The following is a 12,601-nucleotide window of genomic DNA, read 5'->3' as shown; positions in this document are numbered from 1 at the left end:
TTCCCGGTGCGCAAAATTATACGTGAGTCGATTCGAAAATTATTTGATTATGATCTTAATTTCGTGAAGAATATATATTTTTATCGGATTCTAAACTAATATCCAGAATTCCGAAAATGGATCCGATCCCATAGCCTTTAAGTCGCACCTCAAATCCTTGAATATGATTTAGAATCAGAAATTGGGTTCATACCGACATGAATTGGGCATAAAATAAGCATGTTTTCATCGCACAAAAATGGGGTCTTTTTTGTTTTTTAAGCTATAGGAATTATATATGTTTACTCCTTACGGCATTGTAGTGAAGACATTACGAGGCATGCAAACAAAGGTTTTACGCAATCATTATTAAATTATTACCGATCACATCTCAATAATACTTAGTACTTAATTAGGACTAAACAACTATATGATAAAGATTGGGTATTATTTATCCAAATTAATGTTGTTAATAGTTATATTATCATGAAGCATGAAATCATCAAGGGACAAAATTCAAAATTAGGGGAACTTTTGTCTCCAAAGACTGCACCAACCCATCCAAGCATAAATATATTGCTTGGGACTTGTGTTTGTGGGGACAAATTAAATTAGGTTTCAGTTTATATCATATAATTATAAATTATTGATGTGAAGATATCAGTCAATTAAATCAAAAAAATATTTCGGTTCCATGGTTTGGATCAATAATGTAGTTCACCAAATGAACATCAGCGATATATATATATAATTTTTATTTATAAAGTTTTATATAATTACGTAGAAATGACTGATTTGCATATCAATGCATGCATCACAAGTTGTGTCCTATAAGATAATTTGAATATTATTGTGTTTTCTTAAAGAAGAATATTAATGTAGAATCGAATATATAGCATTTACATGAATAATATATTAGAGATATACTCTATCTAATAATTCTTCATGTATATAATATTTGATTTTAGTTTCTCCAATAAATTTTTCATTATTATGGTCAATGGATTTTAATTATTATATCTCTACAATATTATTTCACCATGAGTGTACGTATATAGAATTAATGAAGAATTATTAGATAGATTTTGTGTTCAAATGTATAACTCATTACTATATTTCTAATAAAGGGAAAAAATCGACTAGATAGATTCCCATTTGAAAATATGTAATGTATATCATATCAATACTTTGACAATTACCATAAAATTAAAGTGGGAATTAATTAATAAGTTTCACCAATATCTCTCAATTTTGATGTAAATTTGATTTTTCAAACCAAAGTTTTATAAATGGAATTAATGTACACTGGCACATGCAGAGGAAGCAAGACAGGGCTCTATTTGGTAGGAATTAAATCCTCTCAGACATGACATTGTCACACCAGTGACCACTTCCCATATAAACATTTGTGTGTCAAATTCTCATAATTTATATTGACAGATGAAAATTGTTGAGTGCCTACATATATATCGTCATGTAGTTGTCATGGAAATTATAGTAATTATGTCACATTTATAAATACATGAGAGATACAGATTCAGTGAAAAAAAAATAAAAATTAATGCACGATTAATATATTGTGGAACTTCACTTCACTTCAAATTTAAATTTTTTTGTAAGATATTCATACGGACATTTAGTTGGATTTATTATATAAAAATTTGTTTCCATATATATATATATATAAATAAATAGGCGTGCAGAAGAGACAAGAAATTAACGTCTTCACCCTTTTCTCCCGTGTATAAAAAGAGACACAATCCCAAACCCACCCGCAAAACAACATTCCCCACCATCCTTTTAATATATACGCCAAAAAAAAGAAGAAGAAGAAGAAGATTATTGAGAATGGAATTAGATTATTTTCTAGTTTGGTGTTATGTGTTGATGTCATATTTGTCACTGTATTTTCTGCAAAAAGTAGTAGTTCAAGTATGGTTGACGCCTAGAAGAATCGAGGATCATTACATGAAGCAAGGGATTAAAGGGCCAAAGTACCAAATTTTGTTGGGGAATTTGAAAGAGCTCGCCACTTTGAATTTCATGGCCTCAACTCAGCCCTTGCTGCCTCTCTCACACAACATACTCCCCAGGGTCCTTTCTTTCTATCATCACTGGAAGAAATTATATGGTATATATATATATATATAAATTTCTTTCTAAATATTCTTCTTTTACAAAAAAAAAAAAAAAAATTTGGATCATTTTGTGTGTGTAATCGTCTACACTGTCTACATGACCATACATATATAGACAATCTTTTTATTATATGCAGGCATTGAATGCCAGACTTATTTTTTTATGCGAAATAAGTCTGTGGATCCATTTTTGTTACCTCTTTTAGTAGGCATAAATAATTTGATTCGATCTTCCTTTAAACGACGGGCAGCTAACCCTAGCTAGAGTTTTGTAAGTACATGCACGTTTTTTTTCTACTTGAGCTAGATTTCTTCTTCTTTTCCTTCAATTTTATTTGCTATTCACTTTCTTTAGTCAAGATTTCATAATTTTTTTTGTTCCTCGATCCTTACGCGGCAGGTTCAATGTTTATTGTATGGTTTGGAACAACACCTCGTCTTACCATTTCTGATCCAGCCCTTGTTAGGCAAGTTTTGGTGGATAAAGCGGAGTTGTTCGAGAAAAACGAGTCTCCCACGCTGTTAAGGGAACTTGAAGGTGATGGGTTGTTAAGTCTCAAAGGGGAAAAATGGGCTCACCATAGAAAGATCATCCAACCAATGTTCCACGTTGAAAATCTTAAGGTACCAATTATTTAATTTAATTTAATTTTCAAGGAACCCCCGCCCCTTAATTTATATATGTAAATTAATGATATATATAAATTATGAAAGAAATACCGTACCCATATATATATATAAATAAATTAATGAATGAATATTAAATTTGGTGATGAGATGATGATACCCATAATGGGAAAAGACATGGAAGCAGCTGTGGAGAAATGGTGGGAGGAAATTGGGAGAAATGGTGGGAAAATGGAGGTGGAAGTGTCGGAATTGTACCAAAATTTGGTGGAAGATGTGATCGCAAGAGCCACATTTGGAGGCTGCAGCTACGCACAATATGGAAGACCCATTTTCCAATTGCAAGCACAGCAAATGGTCCACGCTACTCATGCTTATAACCAACTTTTCATCCCCGGCTACAGGTATATATATATATATACAGACCACTTTAATTTCCTTTTTCGATGGTCTCAAATATATTTAATTTAATATGTTTTTTTTTTCAATTATCACCTAGCTAGCTAGCTAGCTAGTGTTGATAATTAAGATTTGACTCTTATTAATAATGTTATTATAAAAAGTTAATTAAGGGCATCGAGTGCAATAATTGTGGCATTAGATATTGTAATATTATATAGTAATAAAAAAGAAATAGTAATTAATGAAGAAACTCCTGTTTATGGCTTTATTGTTACTGTATTAATAACAGTTGTTTCATCCTAATCTCAACTACGTGTTACGTTTTGTTTAGACCACACACACGCCTCTCATCAATCTCATAGTACTTTTTGAGTTTGTTTTATTTTTATTTTTTTGTTTGCACTTTTTTTTTTTTTTTTCCTTTAACTAAACACGTCTTTATTTGTTAGATTTTCCTTCATATAGTTCTTATAGAAGATTTGAAATATCATATATACATCTGTTTTCATTTCTTTTTCGCCTTCTACTCTATATAAAATTCAAAGTTTCTTTCATCAACAAAATTTATTAGCTTATATTTTAAATTTTAAAATAAGGAAAATACTTCAATTTTCGTCATAAACACTTTGCGTTTTTTGATTCCTTATTTTAGTAATTTTTCACCATGCCCACAAAAAAAAAAAAAAAAAAATCAAAGATGATGAAAAAAATTGACAATATAAGAGCATCCACGAATAGTAGTAACTTAAATATATATTCCAGTATATTTGATTAGTGATGATACAAAATAGATCAGAAGAGAAAATGATCGATGATTAATTAATTGTGGTGTATTAATTACAGGTTGTTGCCGACTAAAGAGAAGAGAATATCTGGGAGACTGGAAAAAGAGGTCCGTAAATCGTTAGTGAAGCTCATCGATCGGAGGATCAGGAACAACGCGACTTTTCAGGACCAATGTCCCAAAGATTTATTGGGACTCATGACTGGGTGTAGTGCACCTGCTGCACCCACGGTAAACGACATCGTAGAGGAGTGCAAGACCATATTCTTCGCCGGCAAGCACACCACCCTGCAGCTGCTTACGTGGACCACCGTGCTGCTCGCCATGCATCCACGCTGGCAGCACCTCGCACGTGACGAGGTTCTCTCTCTATGCGGCTCACGTGACACCCCCACTCAAAACCATCTTCCAAAGCTTAAAATCGTAAGAGAAAAGAAAAACAACAACTAGCTATATATATATATTATAATGTTACTTAATTCCCTTAATTTATGTATATTGATTTTTTTGGCATTTCAGCTAAGTATGATCTTGAACGAGTCATTGAGACTGTATCCCCCGGCCGTGGCGATGATCCGACGGGCGAAAACGGACGTGCATTTGGGCGGGCTCCACGTTCTGAGAGGTACGGAGCTCCTGATACCGATCCTAGCCGTTCACCATGATCCCGCCATGTGGGGCCATGACGCTCAAGAATTTAACCCCATGAGGTTCGACAAAGGCGTGGCTCAGGCGGCCAAAAGTCCGATGGCGTTTCTGCCCTTCGGTTTTGGCGCACGCAGATGTATAGGACAAAACCTAGCCATTCTACAAGCTAAACTAGCCATCGCCATCATACTCCAACGCTTCTCCTTCGAGCTCACTCCTGATTATCGCCATGCCCCCGCGGTTCTCATGCTACTACACCCGCAACATGGTGCACCCATGGTTTTTCGGAAATTATAATAATTAAGTTTTTTCATGTCTGATATAATATTTGATTATATATATATATAGTATGGCCTAGCTTCTTCCATCGATCTTTGGTTTACTTGACTTGCTCCAGCTGCGCGCGGGAACGTATAACTCTTGTCTTTTCGTTCGCGTCCTAGCTCACATGCATGCTTGATGCATGTCACTCCCGACTTTAACATCTAACTTAGATTGATCAGAGGTTCAGTTGGTTTTTTCGGACCATGCATATTTACAATATATTTTGTTTGCATGCATTTAAATCATGAGTTTCTTTTGCTAGCTAGTTCAGCGCAATATATATTGTGTATTTATCTATGTAATTTTTTTTAAAAAAACTTTGTAATGCGTTTGCATGTAATGTTGGAAGTGGTATGAGCATGTGATAGAATTGTAGCTAGCTAGTTTTTTGTACTCATGATTTTTGTTGTGAAAAATGATAAAATATTATTTGCAGCAAAAAATATATTGGATTGAGCCTTGAGGTTTAATTTGTTGGAGCATTCAGCTGAAGATTGCTTTTCGTTAAATGCAATAGTACTATATATTATATATCAAATAGTTAATTGTTTGAATAATTATGAAGGAACATATACATAATGATAATAAAGAGGCTAATTATACCTAACCCCCTTGTGCAAAGTCTACAAAAACATATTAATACGTCAATATCACCTTTAATTTTTTTTTTTTTACAATCATACACCTTTCAATACTATATTATACGTACAATATTCTTGAGCACATTTACATCCCTTTGTAGGGGATTATGCTTGATTTTAAAAACACGAGATCTAAAATGCTATTAATCTTATATATTGTTTTTTTTTTTGTTTGGTTTGTTTACAAGAGATGACGATGATGCAATTAACTCAACAATAAAGAAATAGAAAGAAACCTCGACCTTATATATGAATACATTTTTTTTTTTCAAAATTGCTATATATATGATACAAATACGACACTTTGTATGACATTGACGTGAAAAAAACCTCGATCTAATATATGAATAGTGAATACGCATGTTTTTCAAAATTTCTATATGATACCAACACAACACTTTATATGACATTGTTGTGACGTAGAAGTGGTACTCCAAAAAAAAAGTTAAAATTATCAATTATATATAAAAAACTTAAAAGTATGAACATGAAGCTGAAATTCAAAAGATATAAAGATCGATAGTAAACAACATTTACTGTAGGTTTACTAATTATTACGTGGCTATTCATCAGCCAACGGCATCCATCTTTTCGGTTCATTTCAACCTACCTATACAAACATTACTTCCATGATAGATTTAAAGATCCTCATTTATCAATACACGCGGAGTTCACTAAAAAAATAATTAATCTCACCTTTATTAATAAATATTCACCATTAGATCTATCTCAAAACAATGCATGCATATCCCATCTTTTGTTTTACCCCCAACTCCAAAGTGCATGCTAACCTGTCGTCCCCCTACGAATGGACAAAAATCAACCACCTCACCCGGCGCACAATAGCAACCGTCTCTGTGGCGGGAAACACGTAATCCTTTCAAAAGCCACCCGCTTCTCTTCAATGCGATTCTTCTCGCTTTCTCCAGCCAACCCGACAATGGCTTCCGGGTCGAACTCTCTCGTGTGGTTCAGGAAGGGAATCCGGCTCCACGACAACCCGGCGCTGGAGTACGCAGCCAAGGGGTCGGACTTTGTTTACCCCGTTTTCGTGATCGACCCGCACTACATGGAGCCCGACCCGAACGCTTTCTCACCCGGGTCGAAACGGGCCGGGTTGAACAGGATCAGGTTCTTGCTTGAGAGTCTTGTGGATCTCGACTTCAATCTCAAGAAAATAGGATCGCGCTTGCTCGTGCTCAAGGGTGAGCCCTCTGAGGTGCTGAGTCGCTGCTTGCACGAGGTAATTACAAAAATCTCATCTTTCAAACTGCTCTCTCTTTAATTTTCTGGTCTGTCTGCTGTTTGATCGTCATTCTTGCCCTTGGGGAGTATTATATGATGCTCAAGAGCTAATGTGGCGGTATTGCCAAATGCCGTGCATCATTTGATTGACTCGGAGAACTTCTTTGAAGCTATTCTTATCTTTTTTTTAATAAAATTTTGAAATTTTGTAAAATTCTAGGCTTTCCATTGATAAAATTTTGTAATTATATGAAATTTTGTGAAAAAACATCACATATTTCAAATACAAAAAGGTTAGTTAAATGATGTTAAGAATGATGAATAACCAGCATGACGTGTTTACAATTATTCTCATTTTAACTTCATTGTGCATTTTTCTGAAGTGACTTATCTTTCTTGCCAGTGGAGAATAAGCAAGCTGTGCTTTGAGTTTGACACAGAACCTTATTATCAAGCCTTGGACAGTAAAGTTAAGGTGAGTGCTAATGGAAGTTTTAATTTCTGCATCTTTTCTGTGTTTTTTGAAATGTAGCAAAAGTGTGACCTGATATTATTCCATTCTGCAGAATCACGCATCTGCTGTCGGCGTAGAAATATACTCTCCAGTGAGTCATACGATTTTCAATCCTGCAGATATTATACAGAAGGTAAATCTGCAGGTGGATAAATTATTTTTAATGGACCGAAATGAAATCCGGGGGCAGTGAAAGCTAATATTTGTCACCCAAAATTTCTTTATTATTTGGTTTATTGGTTCATTTTGGCCTCCAGAATGGTGGAAAGCCGCCTTTGAGTTATCAATCTTTTGTCAAACTTGCTGGGAAACCCTCTTGGGCCTCATCTCCCATTTCGGATGAAATTACTCGGCTTCCTCCAGTTGGAAGTGTTGGAAACTGTACGATCTCAGAAGTTCCATCAATGAAGGAACTTGGCTATGAGGACATTGAGGAGGTATGGGCTCATTATCATATTAAAAATGTCTACTTTATACTATGTTTAAGTTGTAACCATCATTGATGACCAGGACGAGAGGACTCCCTTCAAAGGTGGCGAATCAGAAGCTTTAAAAAGACTGAGAGAATCAATTTCGAACAAGGTATACCGCGGGATTGAATGATTTCAGAATTCATAATACCGTAGTTCATTTCGTGAAAATACAGAGTCCTCTGTTGCAGGAGTGGGTGGCTAACTTTGAGAAACCGAAGGGAGATCCATCTTCATTTCTAAAACCAGCTACTACTGTTTTATCTCCATATTTGAAAGTATGTAACATGTACTTCTTTTATTTGTTTACTTTTTGAAGTCTCTAATCTTTTGCTCTCTCCAAATTGTTGGAAGTTTGGTTGTCTGTCTTCTAGGTACTTCTACCAGTGTATTCAAGATGTTCAGAGAGACGTCAAAAAACACACGTCACCCCCAGTTTCCCTTCTTGGACAGGTTAGTTTACTGGTTATACCTTCATAAAATAGCCACCATTATGAACCTTTTATCCTACTGATAACCTAAACTTCTGTAGTTGTTGTGGAGAGAATTCTTCTATACCGCGGCGTTTGGCACTCCTAATTTTGACCAGATGAAAGACAATAGAATTTGCAAACAGGTGAAGAAAAATTTATCAGATTCTGATTGCACGTGCTTCAGTCTATGCTCTGCTTATTGTGCATTTTATATGGATGATTTTTCTTAACTTGGAAATTGAAGTTTTTGCATTTTTAGATTTTGGCACTCAACCAGGCTGACTTTTTATGTTGTCCAAATTATGCATTTCCTATATTGTCTACATGATGTCGTGATAAGCAAGTACAGTCGAATTCGGATGAAGTAGACCATTTCTGGTTGGTCAAAGAGTGTTTGTGCCTTAAACGAATGTTGTAGAGCGCTCTTGCTCTAATTTCAACTCTAAAACATGTACATAATTATGGCAAAGTTATTGCAAATTTCGGTTTGTTGTTACTTTGATTTATAACAATGTACCATTATACACATCTCATAGTGTGACACAGAGCTCAAATATGCATTGTCATGATATTTGTGTTTTTTTAAATATTTTTTTGAGTTGTCTATTTTACTACATAGATACCATGGAAATATGATGACGAGTTACTGGTTGCTTGGAGAGATGCAAAGACGGGATTTCCATGGATCGATGCCATTATGGTCCAGGTCCGGACCAATTAGATTGCTTCCAAAATATTTGTTTTCATTTAGGTTCTGTTTGTTCTTTTTACTGTGCTTTATGATGGCTTTTGATTTGCACAGCTTCAAAAGTGGGGTTGGATGCACCATCTTGCTCGACATTGTGTTGCATGTTTCCTAACTCGTGGGGATCTGGTATTTGATTTTAACCGTGTTTGACATACATGAAAATGACTCTGATATATGCTCTCTCATCTTTATGCTATACTCGTTACAGCTTGTGCATTGGGAGATGGGGCGAGATGTTTTTGAGAGGCTTCTTATTGATTCAGATTGGTCCATCAATAATGCGAACTGGATGTGGCTATCCTGCTCATCATTCTTTTACCAGGTTTAAGGAAATCGTACCGTTCATGTTTGATGATATAAGTTAATGATCAAAATAACTTAATTTCTTCACTTGCTCTCTAGTTCCATAGATCTTAGTGAAAACTGATTCTGATATATTTCTAGCTTGGAAACTCCAATTGAAATGTGTACATTATGGGAATCCTGGAGTGTTAAAGGACTATACAGATTAGAGAGTATGTATGTATGCATGTATTGTCTAATGGTTGGTTACTTTAGAATTCACCATTGGTAAATAATTTATAAGTAGGTGGAATGGACACTTCCAGTGATTTGAATTAATCATCCTTCAAAGACTAAAGTTGATGTGAAATATATAAATATAATTATGCGCAGAACCTATTGAGCCAAGTTTCTGCTTTTGTAACTTCGCTGGCCAGAAATTCTTATTGTATTATGTTTTCGTTTTCCAGTATAACCGCATCTATTCTCCAATCTCGTTTGGAAAGAAATATGATCCGAAAGGCAATTATATCCGACATTTCCTCCCAATGCTTAAAGGTATCTTTGTGTTTCCTTATTCTCTCATAAACACAAGACAAATTCTGTTTTGTTTTCTGCAAAGATAATCATCTTGTCTTGTTTTTGTATCCAGACATGCCTGACCAGTACATATATGAACCATGGACAGCTCCTCGAAGCGTGCAAGTTAAAGCAAAATGCATTATTGGAAAGGATTATCCAAAGCCAGGTTTTCTCTACTTGCATTCTAGTTATCGGCAGTCGTCATCAGGCGAACTTTAGCTTTAAACTAGTTGGATTGCTACATGTCTTTCTTCTCTATTATGCTCTGTTTAAAGTTAGTTTTTGTACACAGATTGTTGAAACCATGCTTACTATCTTGCTCCAAGTTATCTATGTGATATAAGTATCCCAATTCCTTTGTAGGCATCTCTGGCGGTCTTCACTAAACATCATATTCAAACCATTTTAAAAGTTAACTAATTATCTAGTTCTGATACGCCAGCACTCTGATCTATCCTCTAGCATGCCCCATCTTAAGTTTCGCTCTCTACGACACTTGTTTTGTGAATATGCCGTCTTGCCACGACCCGTTAATCGCCGTCGATGTAACATTGGGTGGCAACCTGATGGTTTTGGTGAACGACTTAAACTTTTGAATTTTCAGTACATTTTATGGTCACATGGATGATAGAACTCCTATGCATCCCTCATATCCATTACTCCATCCGATTTTAATGGACGTGGATTTCCAATCTATCTTCACCTGTTATATGCCCCAAGGATTGTGTTCTTTCATCTGTAACACACATAACTTTCATATACATAGAGATCTTTAATATTTTTTTAAACATAATCTTAAATTTGATATTGTGCATTGTACAGTGGTTGACCACGAATCCGCAAGTAAAGAATGCAGGCAGTTCTTTCACGAAGCCTATGAATTGAACAAGAAGTTAAATGGAAAGGTAACGGAAGAAGATTTGAAAGGTTTAAGGAGAAAATTTGAGGAAGTTAAGAGGGAGCAGGAGCCAAAATCCAAGAAACTGAAGCAAAAGTTGATTGGGTAGCACATTGTCATGTGTGGTCCACTGCTTCAAAGGGTTGTCGCCCACCGGCCGTAACATTTCCAGTATCTATCGAAGTGTTGTGTTGGTATTGTTCAAAAGGTTGTCGCCCACCAGCCGTAACATACCCAGTAGAAATAATACCCAAAATTGTCCTTATTGTTTCCTCATTTTCTCATTTTTGTCCCTTGAATCTTTCTTGTGCTAATTAAGTAATTATGTCCCTTGTTTTTAAAATTTTGTCCCGAAATTATCCTTGAATTTGAGCAGTTCCTATATTACCGTTGTTCTTCATTTTTATTTTTATTTATTTATTTTAGCCCATAGTGCTTCCGTAAAATAAACTAAAGCTATTAACTCTTTGACCAGAATGTTGTCGGGTTATATCCACCGATTTTTATAAACTGTTCCGCACAGTCTAACCGTATAATCACAACTGATGATTTTTGTCAGCAACACGCGGCATAACACTGTTTCGTGTTTCATTTTCTATCTTAAGACGTATAGTAATAGACTTACTTGTGTATGAAAACAACAGGGGGAAGAACCTGGAAATTTATTAAGACATACTAAATATTATTACATTAGTAACCTTTTGTAGAGGAAGAGATTACTTATTTAGCTACTTATAATAGTGAAATTTTTTTAAAAAAAACATAAACTAGAAAGATAAAATATTACAGTTTTATTTTGAAGGAAATGGTCAATGCCTTCATCTTTTTTCTGCTTGATATATATAGAGGTCATTCACGGATTTGAAATCCGAACTTCAATCTTGCTCACTTTTTTACATTATTGATGGCACCTTCTTTTGTCGGGTGGTCCTGAGTGGGGGTGGGTCTATGCTAGCACAGGAGCACTGCCCATGTGTTGCATCCAACGACCCATTTTTTTGTATTTGAGATGTTCATGTGAACATCTGAAATGGAAAAAAAAGGTCGTTGGATCCCCATTCGGGCACTGTCCGAATGGGGCAACATAGACAAAACCCCTGAGTGGTTCATCCCCTCTAGTGGTGGTTGAGTTACATTTTTTATTTTGTCGCGGAATTTTTGGCTTTTGAAGTCCTCGAGGAAAATACTTTTTGTGTGAGTCTTTCCTACTTGAATTTGTTTCTGCAACGTGTTTTCGGTAAGATCTTGGTTGAAAACCTTTTCCGAATTCTGGCTCCTTTTGGTTTGGATATTTTGGGCAGATTTTTTCTATTCATCCTCCCACGTGAGTCATGTTGCAAAATTTACGGCGAGTTCTTTTACTCTCCGGTAACTTGCTGTTCCAAAGAAGATTTCTTTTCTTTTCAAATGCATCTTCTGCAAATTAATCCCATATTTTTCCTTGTCATTGTGTTTAACAGGAATGATCCGTTAATTGAATTTTGGTAAAATTTGAACGGAAACGTGACTTTGTCCATCTCTGTGAGACAGACCCATATTTTCCATGCTCTTTTGGTAGTGATTTATTCTTCACTAATTGTGGCAACCAGAGACATTTCTTCTATTGGAGGGTCCTTAATAAATTTTTGAGTATTTACGTATTGATTCCTAAGTTTGATGAAGTAAAAGGCTCATGTGAGCCACTCCCAGCTGGTTCTGGAGCTGTACTAAAAACGTATATTCCAAAATATCCCCTCTGGACAAATAATCATTATTTTTTCAAGTTTTATGAACTGCTTCCTGGATCCATTTTGGTAACAAAGCTATCTCCGGAAAACCTGGTGAGGTAGTATAAAACGAGGCAAGT

General features: G+C 35.3%; 2 protein-coding genes across 2 annotated transcripts; both read left to right on the top strand.

Moving 5' to 3' along the window:
- The first annotated feature begins 1,778 nt into the window (after positions 1 to 1,778).
- Positions 1,779 to 5,275, top strand: LOC140884057 (cytochrome P450 734A1-like). Its single transcript, XM_073290722.1, has 5 exons — positions 1,779 to 2,110; positions 2,518 to 2,741; positions 2,895 to 3,148; positions 3,990 to 4,353; positions 4,450 to 5,275. Exons 1-5 carry the CDS (start codon positions 1,828 to 1,830, stop codon positions 4,873 to 4,875), a joined length of 1,551 nt encoding a protein of 516 aa, XP_073146823.1. The 5' UTR covers positions 1,779 to 1,827; the 3' UTR covers positions 4,876 to 5,275.
- Positions 5,276 to 6,457: 1,182 nt separating this feature from the next.
- Positions 6,458 to 11,111, top strand: LOC140883491 ((6-4)DNA photolyase). Its single transcript, XM_073289984.1, has 14 exons — positions 6,458 to 6,786; positions 7,192 to 7,263; positions 7,355 to 7,435; positions 7,560 to 7,739; positions 7,813 to 7,884; positions 7,964 to 8,050; positions 8,127 to 8,225; positions 8,305 to 8,388; positions 8,865 to 8,951; positions 9,048 to 9,119; positions 9,202 to 9,315; positions 9,746 to 9,833; positions 9,928 to 10,023; positions 10,680 to 11,111. Exons 1-14 carry the CDS (start codon positions 6,484 to 6,486, stop codon positions 10,862 to 10,864), a joined length of 1,620 nt encoding a protein of 539 aa, XP_073146085.1. The 5' UTR covers positions 6,458 to 6,483; the 3' UTR covers positions 10,865 to 11,111.
- Positions 11,112 to 12,601: the final 1,490 nt, after the last annotated feature.

The sequence above is a fragment of the Henckelia pumila genome, chromosome 2 (genome assembly GCF_033568475.1).
Source record: "Henckelia pumila isolate YLH828 chromosome 2, ASM3356847v2, whole genome shotgun sequence".
Classification (NCBI taxonomy): domain Eukaryota; kingdom Viridiplantae; phylum Streptophyta; class Magnoliopsida; order Lamiales; family Gesneriaceae; genus Henckelia; species Henckelia pumila.
This window is presented reverse-complemented; position numbering and strand designations above follow the sequence as displayed.

What these genes read in the sequence shown, in the direction of transcription:
- LOC140884057 (XM_073290722.1), top strand. Translation starts at nt 1,828, where the DNA reads ATGGAATTAGATTATTTTCTAGTTTGGTGTTATGTGTTGATGTCATAT. An exon ending in TCCACGTTGAAAATCTTAAG is followed by an intron (nt 2,742 to 2,894) that starts GTACCAATTATT and finishes TTTGGTGATGAG; the next exon opens with ATGATGATACCCATAATGGG. An exon ending in CTTTTCATCCCCGGCTACAG is followed by an intron (nt 3,149 to 3,989) that starts GTATATATATAT and finishes TATTAATTACAG; the next exon opens with GTTGTTGCCGACTAAAGAGA.
- LOC140883491 (XM_073289984.1), top strand. Translation starts at nt 6,484, where the DNA reads ATGGCTTCCGGGTCGAACTCTCTCGTGTGGTTCAGGAAGGGAATCCGG. An exon ending in CAGTTTCCCTTCTTGGACAG is followed by an intron (nt 8,226 to 8,304) that starts GTTAGTTTACTG and finishes AAACTTCTGTAG; the next exon opens with TTGTTGTGGAGAGAATTCTT. An exon ending in AAAGGATTATCCAAAGCCAG is followed by an intron (nt 10,024 to 10,679) that starts GTTTTCTCTACT and finishes TGCATTGTACAG; the next exon opens with TGGTTGACCACGAATCCGCA.